The 20342-nt window shown below is 28.8% G+C and overlaps 1 protein-coding gene across 2 annotated transcripts in view; it reads left to right on the forward strand.

Annotated features, from left to right (window-relative positions):
• Positions 1–20342, forward strand: part of LOC123291979 (neurexin-1) — a 357550-nt gene that overhangs the window by 160979 nt on the left and 176229 nt on the right. For both annotated transcript variants that reach the window (XM_044872472.1, XM_044872471.1), the window contains exon 3: positions 8397–8546. In XM_044872472.1, coding sequence (XP_044728407.1) covers positions 8397–8546 — 150 coding nt within the window. The remainder of the gene's footprint in view (positions 1–8396; positions 8547–20342) is intronic.

The following is a 20342-nucleotide window of genomic DNA, read 5'->3' on the forward strand; positions in this document are numbered from 1 at the left end:
TGTCCGGTTTTAATCATTCATCCTGAATTTTTCGTCAGCGTATAGTTTTTCGCAAAAAAGATCCTAGTAAAGCTGATTCATTTAAATAGAAATTTTATGTAGACTTTGACCTCGATTTGAAGGTCTTTTTAACATCAAATGACGTTCTTAACTGATTAAGAATTTCTTAAATTAGAAAATTGTTTTCTGTAAAAACCACTCAATTTTTATTACAAACATTTTTTGAAGAAAGAAATTACTTCGACGAAAAACAAATTTAAAATCCGATCTTCTTTTAAAAGTAACAGTTTTCATATTTTCTATGGACCAATTTCCTGCTTTCAATTTTAATTGTTGCACGATTTCTTTAATTTATTAGATTTTAGAAAAAAAAAATTTGTATGCTGTTTTATAAGAACAAAAACAAGGTCTCCGTAAGATTTCCCCACAAAAAAAAAAAAAAAAACTCATTCTCAGATTATTGTTTCCAAAAACGATTTGTTGATGAAATAGTTTGGTTGTGCGATGAAAACCAGACACCTTGTGTAGAAGTTAATATGTTAATACAACAGGAAAGCAAATAACTAGGCAAAATAACTCTCCTTGAATCTTATATGTATATTTTGGGTACATTTCTTCCTGCCACTTTTGTGACCTACCATTTATTGAAATAGCATTCTTGTAATTTATTTGGTAGGTTGTTCTTAAAATTTAAAAAGAAATAAATTGTTATTTAAAGTAATTTGAAAATTTTTGACTTCTCGTAGAATTATCTTGATCTAAAGATATTAGCTAGGATGTCGCGTATGTTGATTCAATAGAATTAACCATTCAATAATTGGTTAACACGACATCAAGATTAAATCATCAATTGCTCATTTTAATATTGTTTCGTTTGGCCAAGCTTTCAAAGAAGCTATATAGAAAACATGAAAATTAGAAAAATTAAATCAGAAATACTTTTGAATTGATTTATTCGGTTATTATTGTCAATAAAAAAAAAACATATTTAAGTCTATTTATGCGGAACTAGCAGTAACCCACTTGCTCCCCCACCCTTTGTTGACAGTCTCTTGGGATTCATTATTTTGGTACGGAATCTTAAATCTTTTTTTAAAATAAGTTACTACTTATTATCCCTGTGTACCAAAACTTCGTCCAGTTGATTTTGCGTATTTAAGTAACAATTATTCAGACAAACAAACTTTCACATTTATTTAATTACTTAGTAGGATATTTAATGTTTACTTTAGAAATAAAGATTTATAAATTTTGGGTGAAGCAATGAAGAAATGAACCTATACCAAAATAAATGTTTATTACGGTTAAATGGAAGTTAATGAACTTTTCTGTAAAAAAAAAAATGGTTTGGGTTCTTTATTTCACTGACATAGTTATTTATGTTTAATTTTCTTATGAAAAGTACTTTCTCGAATTGTAAATGGAAAAGTTTTCGTTAATTTATGTTACACATGATTACAATCGATTCAAAGAAAGAAACCATTTACGATCTGTTATAACCCAAGATAATTTCTTATAATCAATGATAATCTTATCACTGATTTCACATAAAAACTGGCAAGGATTGAATAATACAAGAGATTTCAATAAGATTACTTCTTTGAATGAAATTGATTTTAGTTTAAAGTCATGTATTTTATTGATGGAAAATAAAATAATGCGAATATACAAATTAAAATAACATATCTTTATGTTTGCTTTAAATATAGAATTAGGTTAGTACGAAAACATATCTATCATATCTAGTCCATATGTGATTGAGCCAATCACATGAAATTGTTGTTACTAATAGGCAGAGAATTTAAAATATATTAATTATTATCTTTATTTATGTACGATATTATTGTACTTTTGTAACAACCATTGATAGTGCAATAGGTAGAGTAATGGACTTAAGACACTAAAATAATTAGTAAACCCTATGTCGCTGACTGGAAGTAATCTTTTTTTTTTTTTAAATAAACCTATAAGCAGGTAAAAACCTTTTATTTTTTTTACCTGTTCATATAGTTGTGACAATCACACCAGTATTTTGTTATAATATTCATAAGTATTAGAACCCATAAAAAAAAAAAATTGATTAAAACTGTGTTATATTTCAAAACAACAATATTTGAAATTTATATTAAACTACAAACCACTGATGGCCCCATTCGCCATATTTGATCTCGCTATGATGTTAAGATAATCTCATATCAGTTGATATTTAGAATTTTTTTTTGACTGTACGAGTGATTTTTTTACAGAGAATACAAACAATGCCGAGATACGCTTAATAATTAATTAAGAAGAAGATTTTTATTTCCGAAGTGAAAAGTATTCTTTGTAACCCTCTCTTTACATAAAGACAAACAAATTAACTGACGTTCCTATTTATAATATTTACTATAATATCTAGATTATATACATAATATATTTATAAAAACGAATTAATTCCAGGTGGTGTATGTAAAAAAAACTTTTCAGTTTTCTGAAGTTTGAAAGTTTATACACAGTAATATTCTATGTACCTACATTTGTGCTTTTTTTATCATCAAATATTAAGAATTTAGTTATCTAGGACAAACAATGAGATTATTTCGAAATTCTAACTTAAGCCTGACCGCATACATGTTCTACGTATTCATTAACAATCGAATATTTTCAAATATATTTAAGTGGTGGTGGGATATCAAATGATATCAAAATTGTTATCCCGATGCAAGGGGATATGGGAGAGGGGTGAAAGTGGGGATAAATGATCGAACATTTTCAAGTAATCCCAGTCTGGTACTAAACTCTGATGTACATTAAAAAATTGTAAGTAAAATGAAAATCTGTTCAGCCCTTTAAAAGTTGTGAACTCTTTAATTGGAAGAAGGTTCATCGAAGTTCATAAAATTTACTATATACTTCTCATCTATATCTATGCAATCCTATTGTCCCACACCGAGTGTTGCAACAAGTGTGGCGGGGTACAGCTAGTTTCATATGAATTAATAAAATTTTCAATTTTTGATATTTTGGTTCTATGGTCATAAAAACATGTTTTGTATCTTAAGGTACTATGGACATAATGCTAATTTTTATTGAATTTCAATGAAAAAAAAAAACCCACGTGAGCTCGACACCATACTTAACGTATATACAAAATTTCAGAACGATCTACTGTATCGTTTTCGAAAAAAAAATCGACAATATAACATGAGTTCTTATGGGCGCAAGGGGTCTTTTCTAAATTTATCTCATACCAACCTTAAAATTTTTATGAATATTTTTCCAATAACACAGAATTATTTTATTTGTAAACTGTAGTGTCAAACATGCATTTCTACTGCACCGATTTTGCACAAATAAATAATTAAACAATTTGATTGATGTCAAATCAGGCTCTTTTATTGACAACATTGTACCCAAATGTCAATGTATATGTTCAATCAGTTGGTATAAACAAGCTGTGTGGAAAATGCAAATACAGATTTTTAGACATTTTATTATTTAAATGTGAAGTAATCGAACTATTTCGTCCAACTTTGCTTCATTAACTGATTTGATATTTTTAATTACTACTTTTGGTTGACTTTGTTTGATTCAATTCACTGTTATATATTATTTATTACTTATTACATATTTCGTGCGACGTTAACAGTCTCAAAGCAACGGTTGCAAACTGAAGTTAGAGCTGAAATCTTAATTGTAAAACCCAATAGTTATCAAATTTTTTGTTCAACTTAGGTACTTCCATTTACTTTAATTGTACTTTTGGTTGTAAGAAACAACAACAAAATTCAATAAAAAATAAAAATATATTAAAAATAATCTTTTAATATGAGTCAAAACAAATTCAAATAATTAAAAATTTTAAGAAAGGTGGTGAAAGAAGAATGATATAAAACAAACATTAAAAAGATTGTTTAATAGGAACAAACAAACAATATGAAATAAATTGTTGAGAAATATATAAATAATTAATCTTCTTTTAAAGAAAATCACTTACTTTATAAAAATAATATCATTATTGTACCGTATTTTATTAATAATAATACAAAAATGTCCTCATCATTGTTTTATTCTCTGTACAACTGTTAGTTTATCCTACAATAAAACGAAGACATATTTAATATAGATTGTTAAAGAACAAGAAAAAAAAGGAAGTATGTTGTTTGGTCCTAGCAAATATAATTTAAGGAAGACTGTTTATTATTCAGTTATTCAAAAATTTTTATTTATATTTATTTAATAAATTTGTAAAGCAGAATTTTTAAATTTAATATATACATAAACAGAGTGTTCTATAATTGACTGCAGAACTTTCGCTTCCTGAACAAGCCGAGAAAAAAAAGGAGAAAAAGTTATTTACCAAATTGGGATCTGAGGCCTAATTTACGAAATAATTAATCTAATCTTATATTAATCAATTAATAAAAAATAGATTCATCAAAACAAAATTCGTCCAATAAAACACTACATAAACAAAGAATGTGTTTAGTCATAGTGTGAAGGAGTGACGTTAATGCGAAATTACCGCAAAAAATAAAACTAATAAGACAAAATCATGAAAGTGGTATCTAATTACAACTTCAACACACCATACATAACGTGATTTGTCCCGATTAAATACATGCTAAAGGTATGTGATATGCGCACGGTAGGTCACGTACAAAAATTAATTTACAAAGAAAGGAAGTGTTAAAAAATTTGGTTTTTATGGGTTAGTTTTTATAATAATTTAAGTAGCCAAACAGAGTTTTTTTTGTAGCAATTTTGCATTTAGGTCACTCCTCCACATATATGATAAAATTCATCCTCTGTTTAAGGTATTACCAGCATGATATTTGCAGTTTCTATGTTAAAGCAATGGTACAATTTTTTTTTCGACAGAATTTAACGAAAAATTAAATTTAAGAATTTAATAATGCTTACTATTAATTCCCAAAGTTTCAGAAATTTTGACCGTTTAAAATGGGAAATAATTATGCCAACGTCCCAATTTCGATCAATTTACGTCAAAGTTAATATCTCGAAAGTGAAAATTAATTTCTAATTTTTTTTTTTTAGAATATTAATGTATAAACATTTTTTTCTACTTTTTCTTCAATATATAATAATATCATAAAAAATAGTTGGAGAGACCGGACATTTTACATGCTTTAAATGGGACATGACCCTCAAAATCGCGAACTTTGTCTTTAAATATCTCGCGATCTAAACGGTCAAAAATTATGAAATTTTAGGAATTCATAAATAAAGCTATTATAAACCCGAGAAAAAAAATTCGGCCAAATCTGTCGAAAAGTGATTTCATGCTGGTACTACCTTAAGTAGTATTTTATTGAATGAATTTTATTTTAATGAATATATTTTTTTATTAATTAATAATATAAGAATATGTTAATTATCTCGTAAATGAGGCCTCAGATCCAATTTCGGTAACGAAGATTTTCTTCCTTTTTCCCTAAGCTTAGAAAGCTTGGAAAGCGAATATCCTAATCAAAAAAATTCGAATAAGAACTTTTTACGGGCTATTTTAAAAAATAAGAAACAATTTTTCTAGTCTTTTTAACAAATTAGTTTTTGAAAAATGATTAAAATTTGGATACGTTTCTAAATTTTATATAAATTTAGAGGTAGCATTTTTCACCATTTTAACCCTCCATCCAAAGCAGCAAGCGGTGATACAGAACGCGTATAAATCAAAAACTCAATTAAGATTGCTTTTCTTATTGTAAAGCAAGTGTTTAGCAGTCGGAAATTGTTTCATGTTATATAAATGTAGGTCTCTCTATTATGAAAGGTGAAATTTTGGTTCGCATTTTAATTTCCCGAAATACCAAATATGTGTTTTGATCCATTTGTTTCAAATTACACCGTAAATGGTTAGCTTTATTTATTTCAGTACATTTGTGCTTATTAGAAAAACCTCCATCTATGTCTATATTATTAGCAGCCTTATTATTTTTGTTTTTAAAATAAATAAAATTGTTAATACATTTCTTTGCTTATATTTATTTATATATGAATCGAAAGACAGCAAAGTAAAGTAAAATCAACAATAAAAAATAATGAGTAAAAAATAAGAAAATAGAAAAAAATAAATAAAACAAATCGAATATCAGACAACTTAGTAAGTAACTACAAAAAATATCATCAACATTGTATGTATTAAAGTAGACGTATATACCCAAACAAGCAAAAGCAGTGTATGACAACTTGGCACAATCTGTTTTTTACATTGAAGTATTATTTAAGCAATGAGGCAAGATAGTATAGGGTGATTTTTGAAAATGTAAAGAAAAGGATTAATTAAGTTTACTGAAAATAATCGACAACCCTTCGAGCTTTTCAGGAGTTAGCAGGCAATGGACAATATAATTATTTTTTGCAATCCACAATTTGACTTTCTTAAATCAGAATCATTTACGATTTAACATTTTTATCTAATTTTTTCAGTGAACTGAAACAACATAGCCTCTCTTTTATTTTCAGTATAGTCGTTCAAAATATGTAAAACTACCGCGTTATAGCCTCTACCTCTCTTGATCTTACTTATCTCTCTTCCATAACACTCGAAGGGACTGTTTTACACATCTAAAATATGTGCAGTTTTCAATTTTTTTAAGTATTAAATTGTCATAATTCATGAAGTATTTCAAAAAAGATGGCCATGAATTGTTTTACATTTACAATTTTAAATTTTTACAGAAATCTTTAATTAATAGTTAAAAATTATGATCAAGATGGAGCAGTAAAATGTCTGCAGTAAAATTTAATTTTTGTTATAATATATCTTTATAAACTGTAGTTTATGTGTTATTCTGATGTATGAGTTATATTTTTGTACAGTTTCATTCAAATCCATTCGCTATAGTCATCCTTTCTTTCACATTTATAATATAATATATAATATGGGATGGGAAGGCCTATATCTTGGTTTACAAGTGCACAGAATATGTTCTGTATAATAAAGTAGGCAATGAAATATTTACCTGACACAAACATTAAATGAATTAAATAATTTTCATGAATACATGTCATACCTACTATGTGCCTACCTAAAAATAAATATGAAAAAAAAAATTAGCAAATGAAAAATTAAATTACAAGTGCAATATTAAAAATTGGGTCAAGAAAAGTGTCTTATACATAATTTTCATCATTAAAAACAATTGGAAGAATATGTATAGGGTTATACCTTTTCTCTGCTTCCATTATCATTATTATGATTGTAATTGTACACTACGAGTGTAGGGAGTGTGTAAGAATAGAGGAGAAAGATATAATCTTTGTTTTATAAAAATATTTTTAAGGACTTTTAAGTTTTCTTTTTTTATATTTTTCTGAGAATGGTTTAGTACTAATTATAAAAATTTTCAGACGTATTAAAAACCATGGTTTTTTTGTTGCTCTTAAGGCTGTCGCACACACACTGAATTTTGATTTTATATATAATGACAAAAATATGTAAAGCATGTTCCCTAATGAGCTGTTATGTTTGCCTCACTCACAGGACATTTGACTTATCTTGAAGTTAAGGGATCCGACTATCTTCCGAATACAGAAAAGTCCGTGTCTGTGTATGATTGATTACCTTACAGACTTGTGGTTTTTATACTTTGTATATATGAAATATATCAAGGTAGATTAAGTTTAGTCCCATGTTTGTACCGTTTAAAAATATTGATGTTACGAACAAAATTTTGATATAGGTGTCATATAATCACCTAATAAATCCATTTCCGACGGTCCGTCTGTCTGTAAACACGATAACTCAAAAAGAAAAGAGAAATCAAGCTGAAATTTTTATAGCGTGCTCAAGACGTAAAAAGTGAGGCTAAGTTCGTAAATGAGCAACATAGGTCAAGGTCTTAGATCCGAAGGATCCATCTTGTAAACCATTAAAGATAGAACAAAATTTTAAATAACAAATATGTTCGTTTTAAAAAAATAAACAACATTTTTTCGTAAACATCACTGTTTACCCGCGAAGGCAAAAATTTTTGGCTACAACTGTAATTGTACACTGTAAAGAAAATAAAAAAGACGAGTAAATCTCCATTAAAAAGAATTTTAAAAAGATACATACATACGAGGAATCGAAACCAGGTCTATTGGATTCATGCCAAACGACTTAATCAATTTGTATTATAATGTGAGATAAATTATCATAAGAGCTCTCAAAAGCTAAAAATCATTTAGTTATTAAAACGCAAAGGCTGTTAAATTCTAGCTATAGGTAACTTCGTTATAATAATATGTTCTAGAAACGAGGCAAGTCCAAACAAATTTCAATTAAACATCACATATAAAGAAAATGTATACATGAAAAATAACATGGATAAAGAAATATAATAATAATTGTTTTGTATTTTCCTGTATTTTTTTTTCCATCTACTATAAAAGTTTCTTCTTTGTTACAGATAAAGCACCATCTGAAGCAGCATTCCGTGGTACAGAATTCCTCTCATATGACTTGAGCCAGACGGGTGGTGAACCTATTGTAAGTGCTCAAGATACCGTATCGTTTTATTTCAAGACTAGACAACCCAATGGACTACTGTTTTATACAGGTATATATACTGTTTTATTATTATTATTATCATTATTATATATGAGCTATATAAAGCTCGTTGGAGCTGTATATTATTATATTATGCATTATATTTATGTATATTTTGTTTCTTTTTTATATTTAAAACTATATATTTGTAACTATTAAATATAACGTTAAGGGATATGACTACCGCTCGAATAGAACAATAATTAATATTTGTACCAAGGCGTATGAAGGCCGTACGTATTATTTGTCTAACCGAATAGGCTTTTGTCCTGAATTTGAAAAATTGGTTTATATTTTACATTAGTATCTGATTTACACCAAGAAAGTATTATTTAAAAAAAAAATATGTTAGGTGTCCTGTATGATATGACTTCATGACATGATATAGGTATTTGTATTTGTAAGCTTAGATCTGAAAGTACATCTGATCTGTGTTTGCTGTCACGTGACCGGATGCATAGGTTTATGGAAATTATTAACTAAAAATATTATTGATCCTTAAATTTTATTAAAATTAATTTTGTGTTTTGTTATCTGCACATTATGATTAACCATTAGACTTTTATTCAAACGATTTATTCTTAGTGGACAAAAGCTTATTGCTGATATCCAAGAACGAGTACCTCAATGATTATTGGGCGGTTTAAAAAGTCTCAATATGTTCACAGTTGGAGATTAAGAAACATATCTCTATGAGTTTTGATAAGTGTAAACCTTCAAAAGATGGCAAAATTGTATGAATTACACTTTTCTTTTTACATTCATCGTCTTCTCCAGATTTGTGAACAACGATGATGAAGTATAGAATAGAATGAATATTGTATCAAATTCTAAAAGATATCATTTGAAGGTGAAACAACTAAAAAACGTACGAAAGAGCTTTAATAACAGTCGTAATTTCTGCGCCAATTGAAACTTCTTGAGCCGCATTTGTTAATTGCCATAAGAGATCAGTAACTAGCTTTTTCACAGTATGTGGTTTAAGATGTCGACGGCATGACGATCAAATGATCATTTTCTATAACAGTGACGATAAATGTAGATAGCAGTACTTAGGTTTCCTAGCCGCTGGATTGCTGTATGTCAAACAACAATATATAAAAAAAGTAAACTTTATACTGTGTACGTAATATAAATTCTAACTAAACAATTCACAAAGAGGTTATATGTGTTCATTCTGTTACTAATCAGAGACAAATAGAAAAGAAGCTTTGTACAATACATGGTGCTTTGAAGTATCTCCTATGATTTTACATCTAACCTCTGATCTACACTCTCGCGGAGTATGCTTTCTGAGTATACCCGCCAAAGTTAGCCAGAACTGAATAACTCACTACCTCACTTTCGACTTACTTTCCAAATATCACATTGCGATAAAAGCTAAATGGCTCCAACGATTTTCATGAAAATGAGTATGCAGGGGTTTTTTGGGGCGATAAGTCGATCTAACAAGGTTTCATTTTAAAAAAACGTCGTTTTATTCGTTTTTTCATGAAAACTGAAACCGGCAATGCAAATTATAACTCTTCCTGACATCTATTGGTGTATATCGTAGTTAATGATTCAAATTGGTATTTGTGTGGAGACATTTAAAACGGTCTTCTATTAGTGATAAAATTTGTGTCTTTTTAAGAATACCGACCAAAGCTCGGTCATCCAGATATTTATTCTTTATACAAGTTGTAATAGCTACTGAACTACACAAGTAATCACAAGAATGAGGAGATGAAACTCGCTTGTACTTCTAACTTTATGGTGCCCGATTGCCCGATTTCGTACTATTTTGCGATATTTTGGAAGAAACTTTTAAAGGTGAATACTCCAAATTACTGAATCGAGAACTCTAAATATTATGTGCCATATGAAAGTCCAAAGATAATAACGTAGTAGGTACTTTTATTGAAATTAACTCAAATTATGTGAACAGTAACTAACCTCTTTCTTGTACTAGAAACGAAGCAAGTCCATATCGATAGTTTAGGTCAAACAAACTTATACTATTTTGGTAGATATTTAAAAGATATCATCTCGATATTTTTTGTAAGAAGAGGAGAAAAAAATGAAAAATGCTTTTTAGAAGTATCGAAACTTTATGTAGGAAAATAATTAAAATGATTACCTCTAATTGTGTAGCGCTATGTAACGATCGGTTGCCGAAACACAATTATAATTTCACAATTTTTATTTGAGATGGATAGTTACGTAAATTTTTCTATTGCATTTATAAAGATGTGTCCAACGGAACCTAACACGACAGGCAGAAAATAAAATTCTTAAACAATTTGGCCCTTCTTTATCCAATTATTTGTTGTAAATATTAATAAAGTACTGGATTTTATGTTTTATCAAATTTTTGAATGTAAGCGATCAATGGTAGATACTCATATAGATGCTTCCTTTTTATTCTCTGATATGCGATAATTTCATACGTTTATAAGGGCTGTATGAAATTATGACCAAGCAACAAAATTTTCAGTCAAAAATCATAATTTCATACCGTTCATGGTAGTTTATAGGACATTTCTGGATTATCGATTTAAAGCAACTATAATCTATGCATTGCTCACTTGCACTTGCCTTAGACGTTTTCAGACTTTTAGAGTTTTTACGACATTTTATACCAAATTTATTTCTAAAAGGATTTCTATAACACGTTGATTGCATTTTTATAAGACAACAATGATAATAAAATAATGACACCCACTGTCTACTCATTGTCATAAGACAAAAAAAAAGAGAGCTTTCAAAGGAAAATAATAAAACTAAATTAAATTAAACACAAGGAAGTTGGAACATTTTTTTTATTACTACGATAATAATAATCATAATATTGAATAACTTTTTTAATTTAAATGTTTGAAAAACTTTTTAAAACAATGTCGGCTGAAGTGAGAGTATATCGTATAAAAGTGTAAAGAAGCTGTATGCATGGTGTGATCTGGTATGTTGTTGTCCTCTGTAAAATATCTTATTTAAATGAATTATAAAGGCGTCTTCGCGATGAATGCAACACAGTAGCTTAACATTGTATTACATTCCAGAGAAATTCCAGGCTCTTTAGTCTTTCAACGGTTTGCAAGATAAGCATTCAAAAGAGACTGAGGGACGAGCATATAATTGAAATTGTCTACTAATATAGAAAATTTGCAATGCAGCATTTAAAACCCTATTTGAAAGGAAAATAAGTTGAGAGTACGTACAGCTGTTCAGGCATATCTTCAGAAGAACGATACACGATCGTTGTATTACTTTCATTAGAAGGAGCTTTCAATAACAGCTAAAAGATTAAAAATCAATGTGTACGGGTACAAATACATTATAGCTGGATTTGATCTATATAAATTCATAGGCTTCGGTTGCAAGCTACCTCAGACGAAAGTTAATAAACTGATTTATTACTCCCGTTTGAGAGGTTACATGTAAGCGAAGCTTTTGAATCTACAGACCAAATCTAGCTATAATGTGCTCTTAGTGATGCTTTAGAATCTCTAGATATGGGGCATATGCTTTCAGATAAGTTTGTAACGATGCTAGAGGATCAAATTACTATGCTAATTAAAATCTCTACTGAGAAAGAAGGGAAAGGGTGCACCACAAAAAAAGTGTTTTTCCACTATTTCGCCTGATCATGGCCACTTCTGCTCTTTATTAAATAGAAACGGTCCAAAATAAGAACTTACGTAAACAACGCTGTTTTTCTTATCACAGGCAAAGTGTTGTCACATATATAAAGATTGTACACTGAAATCAAAGTAGGCAGGGGAAAAAGTACTTTAACATTGCAATCGTGAATAATTTCTTGCATACGTTATCCTAATATTTTTGTGTTTCCATCAAATAAAAAATAATTATTTGCCAATTATAATATATCCATGATAAAAATAATTAATAAAAAAAGTTTGTTTTTGAAGAAATGCAATATGAAAAACTTTTTCATTCATCATTTTCTTCTATTTATTTCATATTCATGGTTTTTCTATATAAAACATTTTAAATTTTCAGTGATCAATTGATTTATTTGTAAGCACAATCTTTTTGTTTAATTTTTATTGAAAACGATAGCTGAATTATCTGGTGTAAGTCGAACTTACAATACAGTGTTTACAAATATTGACTTCTAATTTAAAGGATCAAAAGAATAACCGGTTCAGTTTATCCAACGTCAAGTATGCTCAATTTTATCAATAAAATTAAAAACTGATCTTGATGGGGCCACAATTTAATTTCATAGAAACCGTACCACTCGTTTGCGTTGCGCAATCGGATAAAACGAGAAAGTATTTTTCCAAACCAACAATTGCTTCAGGTGGCTTGAAACAAAACACTATTTTCTCTGGAAAGGTAGAATTTGATTATTTATTCATAACATGCTTAGATCCTGATTATTTATTCATTTTCGTGCGTGCCTACCTCAATAATTTTTATTGAGGTATATTTAAAAAAAAAATACACACACACAACAACAACATAGAAACAACTCAAATTCATTTTTAATTGATCAATAAATTTTGTTTTAACCTTTTCATTTTTAATAATTTTAAAATTTGCCCCCAATCATGCATGTTGCTATTTTTATTAAATACTGGTTTTGATTGAATTATTATCACGAAAGGCATAGGAAACTATAGATACACAGTGATTTTTTAGAAAGCTTTCACTCTTATGTTTACAAAACATAATGGAAAATTAACTCAAATCAGCTCAATTTTAGGGGAATGACATTGCAGTATTATGTTTTTTTTATACGGGGGCGTCTTCACGGTCCAAATTAGATCCACTCTATTTTTTTCAATGGAACTACATATTTCTAGTAGCCAACTCAGGAACAGAATAGCATATAAAAACTACTGTCCAAAAATTTTATTAAGAATTTGCCAATCCGGTTAAAATTTTGTTTTTGGAAACATTTTAACCTGAAAATACCTAGATTCAGGTGTCAAAAATTATAGTGTATGAAACAAAATTTTCAAAAAAAAGAAGCTTTTTTAGCAACGATAATAAATAATGTTGTATATAATTCAGGAAGACGTGCCCTATAAAGAAAAACTGTATTTTTATTTCCTAAGAAATAATCCGATATGTGTTTTCGCGTTTTTTGACTTTCTATTCCGGTTTTGGAATATGAGAGTGGAAACTTTTCTGACCATTATCCAGTATAAAAGGTATATGTACAAAATATACATATAAAATAGTCCCAATAATTATTCAAAAATCCACCCACAATAAATATTGAAAAAGCTCGACGCTCACGTAATAATAATTTATGCATTGAATACAGAGGCGGTCTTTTTATAAATACCTACCTAATTGAACATATTTGTTTACTGAAATTGTATTTACACTTTTTGTATATTTTTACTAATTATATACTCATATCAAATTAGCTGATGTTGCAGCAATGCCGTCCGTATATGCCAATTTTCAACTTTTTATCTGTAGAATAAAATTTCTCGCATGCGCAGAAAAAAAAGGATTGATTTCGAAAATCAACGAATTTCCCCAATTTCTTGCAATTTACTCGATAAGAATGCATTTTAGAGAAAAAATAGTCCAAAATTAACGAACGTAAAATTTTCGATCGATTTGTATGTATAAACTTTTTCTTATCTTTAATATTTTCTGAAAATTCTCCGTCAATATACAATTTTCCGTGATTTTGCTTGTTTGACTAGTTTTGATAATATCCTAATTTGAAATATAAAAAATTAACGAAAATTTTTGCCCACCAAGACAATTATTATTTAGTAAAGAGACAAAAGACGAAAGACGTATATAATTACATAACCGAACTAATGATGTTTAGGTGCTATCTAATTTTATATAATTCATTTACAGATAAAAAATTTTAATATCTATTGCACAAAAATAAAGAGTGCACTGCAAAATTGCAGAGTACTCCCCGATCAACCTTAAAGTGGTTAATTTCCCGAAAACTCAAAATAAGATTTAAGGGCTCCAAATAATTTCCTCTTCAATGAATGGATAAAAAAATATAGTGTCCAAAGTTTTGGGTCAGTCCGTTAGTGCACTGGAATTTGGGCTTGGATTGGTCGGCGACAAATCAACCAATTTATGTGGTAGACATATCAAATTACGCGTAATTTAGACCTTTTTAAAAAACGTTCAATTGATCAATGCACTATTAAAAAGGAATTTGCAAAAATCCGTTAGAAAAAAAACTCACGAAAAATGTTTTGGCTTTAAACACGAATAACTTTTTTGCTATCAATTGTACCGTGTACGTACGCAAGGAAGTAGCGTGTAGGCAAGCAACTCCAACGACATCAAAATCATCAAATTTGAATTAATAGAACGCAAGATATAGACCAAAACGTAACAAAAAATCAATTTCCAAGATGGTTGCGAAAGGCTTAATTTCCCGAATACGCAAAATCTGATGTTATCGAATTTACAAATAAAAAAATATAATGTCAAAGCTTTTGGGTCAATTCGTAAGTGTACTGGAGTATAATACATTTTTTCTAATTGGTGGTCTAAAGTAGAATAGCCCTAGCATAATAGAAAACTTACTTTTATTTTCTGAGTAATAGCATTATGAAATATATTTTATACAAATCTCCTTAATATATTATCTATGTTATATCTAAAATTTACGGCTTTGTAACATCTAGGTACTTAAAAGTTAGTTAGATAATGAGTGATTTCTACACGTTTACAAAATAGAAGTACAACTATAATCTAGTAGCAACGATGAATGTTCCCGTAATTTCCAAAAAAAGTTTTAAACGAGACACATTTTTACAAATTTGTATATATTTCCAGCCATCATTCGACCTTTGTACGATTCCAAATCTGAAAAAATACTGGTACGTATTTCTTAATTACTTTCGAGAAAAAAATATTGTCAATATACCATAAAGACTTTTATATTCACGCACTCTATAACAATACGCCACAAACCTTAGAAATACAATAAAAATATTATTTTTCTCAGGTGAATAGTGAACGATATAAGGGATGACCCAATAAGAATGATATCTTTTCCAATAGGGGTTACTAGGCAACTGTCAGACATATTAATGCCTTATAGCTGTCAAAATATTCAGTATATTTTGCCATTTCAGCATGCATTGTTTCACGCATCTCGATCGTTTGAAATTATTAAAAAATACTATAAAATTTCCGGTTCAATTGTGACTGTATTAAGTGACTTTGGTAGTGAACATGGTCATCATCATTTCAATAAGCAGATTATTCGTCGCACTATGTGGATAAGTTAGAGCGTGAGTATACTTTATTGGACCTGAAGCCATAAACCAGAGCAAGAACTGATCGAAGCGAAGAAATCATAGCTTCTGTAGCGGCCAATCTTGAAGAGGATAATGAACTGTTGATTCGACGTCGTGCAGCTGCTTTAGGCTTCTCAACAGAGACAACACCCTTACAAAATGGTGTTGTCTCTCTTGAGATTCAAGAACTGAAGCCGTACGACCACCAAATGCGTCTTGAGTTTGCTGACATTCGATGAGTGGATTATCTCGCGTAATGGTTTTGTTAATTGCCCGCCGCGATCATGATTTGACACCTGTCGACTTCTTTGCGTGTACGTCAAGTCCTTGGTCTATACCAGCAAGCCAGCCACTTTAGATGCCCTTGAAGCCAATATTCGAAGAGCCATTGCTGGTATAAAGTCATCTAAAATTGGACTGAACGTATGAAGACCTACAAACGTAGCCGAAGTGTCATTTAATGATGTCTTGTTCCATACATAAGGGTAAAAATGTAGCTTCAAAATAAAGATAAAACCAATTTGATATTACGAGCCTTTGTTGCTCTATTTAATTGTTATTTTGTATCAATTTTATAGAGTTATCCAGTATAAGCATCTAATTGCGATTGTCTTGTTGTAAAATACGAAATACAATTCTGGGTATTTCGAGGAGTAAAACTTAATGGCGTGGGTGCTTTCTGATAAAAACGTAGACTCAAAGAGATAATGTAAATAACAAATTATTAAACATAAAATATTATTTGCATTTTTCATTTTATGAATATTTCGAGTTAGTAATGTTGTAAAAAATCCGAAAACCGTAAACATGACTATTACTGTGATATTGGAGCCATCAAATATCATCGTACTAGTAGATATATGATTCATTGGAATTAGATTCTTGGATATATAACTATTCCCAAATGATATTCAATCATTCTGTATTTATGAACAGTAAATTTTCAATTTAGTATGAAAGCATGTGTACGCATACTACAAACCACTAAACTTCATACATAAAGGCCTGTATTACATAGGAATACTCAAAATTATTTATAATTCATAAGGGTTCAATTCCAAGAGGGTTATTATAATAGATATTGCAATTAGGTATTATCATTCAATTAATACTTTACTTTAACATTGGTAAAATATTTGTGAAGCAAACAGGGTATTGTTGTTTAGGAATAATGTCATGAGAACCTATAAAATTATTTCAATTAATTTATTTATTAACTTCCTAAAATGTTTTGTGAATGGAGGTAACATTATTGATTTCAACCGAATTTACATTTTTTAAATTATTAGAAAATTTGAAGGCTAATTCTCTTATATTTCATCCTAATTTCATTCTTCAGCCTAAAAAATCACATAACTCCTCTTAGCTTTATTTTTCTAAACATCGTATGTGCAGGCCGTATGCAGGGACAAAATCGATTGGGTTATCGAAATAAATTAATTTTAATTAAAAAAATTAAATTCGAAATCTAAAATCCCGACATCTAAAAAATCATGCTCTAAATAGTATGAAACAAGAAAAATAATTATTCAGGACATCTTTCTAGGACAACAAAGTTGTCCAGCGAACTGTCCCCCGGCTACAATGACGATTTTATTTATAATAACAATTTCAGATGATAATATTCAAATGACTCATTTGTCAAATTATGATAAGTAGCTTAAAAGTTACGGAGGAACAGATGAACATACATACATATATGCATACCGGTCAAACGGATGACCCTCACCGCCGTCGGGGTCATAAAATATAATAAATAAAATTCCCATATTTGTTTTTACCGTCTAATAAATTTTGTATTTATCAATTAACACCAACCAAATCTATAAGGTTTTCGAAAATATTTTCTCAATAAACATTTGAGCTTCTTTAAGTGCATTTTTCTAATTTAAGATGAAATGTCAAGCTCAGATTCCAAATCACTATCAAAAAATTTGAACTGAATTACTGAATAAATTTTTTTGTTCTCAATAAGAATTTTATTCGAGATAGTTAGTTTATATAGGTAAAAAAACGTGTTATATAAAAAAAAATGAATACAATATATGCTAAAAGACAAAACTAATTATCATCAAATTCTTAATTTCTTTTTTTAAAAAGACATATATGTTCGAAAGTTATATTACTTTTTTTTTTTTAAATTGAATCTTCATTCCTTATCAAAATAAGTTCGTTTCAATAGACATGTACTATTGATCATTAATTACACTTATTATAATTTATTTCAAAAATAAAAACTATAATCTGTGATGGACTGAGCGTCAAACGATTTCAAGTGTGCCAACATCTGAGCGAATTTGAATGAATTTGACCCAAATGCTTGGGTCAAATTCATCATGGCGACGGTGTGGAAATGTCAAAACAAAATGTTGTTGTCATACTTGACTTTGTAGATTCGTAAGAAAAAATTTAATGTGATACATGATAAGTATTTATTAATTCAAAAGCGAAAAATCTCAGTGAAATCACGATGTTTTATATAAAACATTTTGTGATATAAACATTTGACATTCAATGTATGTTTATGAAATTGATTATATTTTTTTAATTGCATTGATTATAATAACCAATAAGATCAAGCATAAATAAAATAATAAATGTATTTTTCTATATATATATATATATTTATTTATTTTTTTTTTTGATAATACATTTGATGCCTAAAATGGCAACTCCTCTCCTGATAAGATACCACTGCTTGTTTGTCTCCATAAATAAAATAAATAAATAATATATATGCTCGATATTGACTGCATAAATACAGATCTTACATCTTCAAAAGGTCATTTTTTGCATTTCTAACTACGCTTTTATAAGATGTTTGCACAGGCCACTCTATACGGAAAGATAAGCGACGCCCGACGCGCCGTTCATGTACTTAATGGTCTAAGAAATACTCAATGGTCTTACTCGGTAAAAATTTCAATAGAAACGCAAATGCATAAATGAACAAACGCTCCAATTAATGAACATACCTATTATTAATGTATTTAAATTTATTTTTAAGAAATTCTACGAAGTGAATAATTAAAAAATTAAACGAACTACATTAAGTTGTTTAATTTTAATATCACTCTCAAACAAATTAGAAGAAACTTTTAAAGAAAAATTGAAATCGTTTTTGAATGGAAAATAAAGTTTTCTATAAACATTATAAATGACAAATGATGATGAACTTTAAAACTTTTGAAAGCACAAAATAATTATATAGCTTTGAAGTAATACTAAAGAAATATTTTTTTTTTTAGAACAAAATTTTTGTTAAATCTACGTGAACGCCTTTAAAATGTTTTTATACCCAATGGATTTCAATATATTTTTTGAAAATCGATATTGTTAGTAATAAAAAGTTTTGTGTGATCTAAAATTTGTCAAGTTTGGCATTGGCACAAATATCATAGGTATATAATAATATTTCACAGATGTCGATATAAAATCGAGCCGAGCACCCTGTTTGTCTTTGTGTTTGTCTAAGTAGTATCGTATCGGTTCGACCGATTTGAAAGCTACTCTGAAATAACGATTATTCCAAGGAAGTTTTTGTTTCAAATATTTCAAAATATTTCTATTAATACAATTTCAAACATCCGTATTCACAGCTTTTAATCTAATTTGTTTCATATTTTAATTTAATTCAAATTCATTTCTAGTAATTATTTCCTTTTAAGGTTGTACGAGCGCCAGAGAAATTTAGGCTTGTTTTTTTTTTTTAAATGTGAAATTGAACTAAGTCTAAATCAAATCTGAAAATTTTGAGCCCAGGGGGAGGGGGGGTTAGATCGTGGATTATTTAAATAAATAAATGACTTCAAAAATATGCAAATTTAACATTGGTTTTATGGGTAAACGGTAGATGGATGATATATTTTCATAGATTTCTCTTAAACTAGTCGGTGGAACCTTAATAAATTATTGAAAACCAAAATGACCCGTTTTTCCCGATCAATTAAAAATGTATGAGCAGGGTAGTGGGGACACAAATTAAAAAATATATATTCAAATCAAAATATTATCAAAGTTGAAAATAAGGTACAAATAATTTCAACCACAAGTCTAAACTTGCCTTGGCTATTTTCTAGAAATAATTTTCTATATAAAATTTTCTAGAAATGATATTAGACCAATTTTTGTTTGCTTTAAAATACTAAAATCGTTTTGTATAAAGACATTCTATATATTCATGGCTAATCAATGTGCGTTACAAAAAACTATACAGAATGTTCGATTTACATTTAGGCATATAAATATCACGAGTATGACAGGGTTAAGCAAGGCATCTAAGTAAGAGGTATTATAGGAGTTGTAGGAAATTGCAAAAGTGACTTGTATCGAGGCATATCTGTTGTAGTTCATCTATTCAACTAAGAAACTTCCCCTCTCCAAGCGTCTTACAACTATCTCAACGCATATCGAAGCTTCAACACATGTATATTGTATATAATACCTCTCACTTAGGCGCATTGCTTAACGCATGTATTCTGTCATACTCGTGATATTTATATGCCTAGATGTAAACCGAACATTCTGTAAAGTAAACTTATTCTTTGCACAATAAC

Source organism: Chrysoperla carnea, chromosome 2 (assembly GCF_905475395.1).
Source record: "Chrysoperla carnea chromosome 2, inChrCarn1.1, whole genome shotgun sequence".
NCBI classification, from domain to species: Eukaryota; Metazoa; Arthropoda; class Insecta; order Neuroptera; family Chrysopidae; genus Chrysoperla; species Chrysoperla carnea.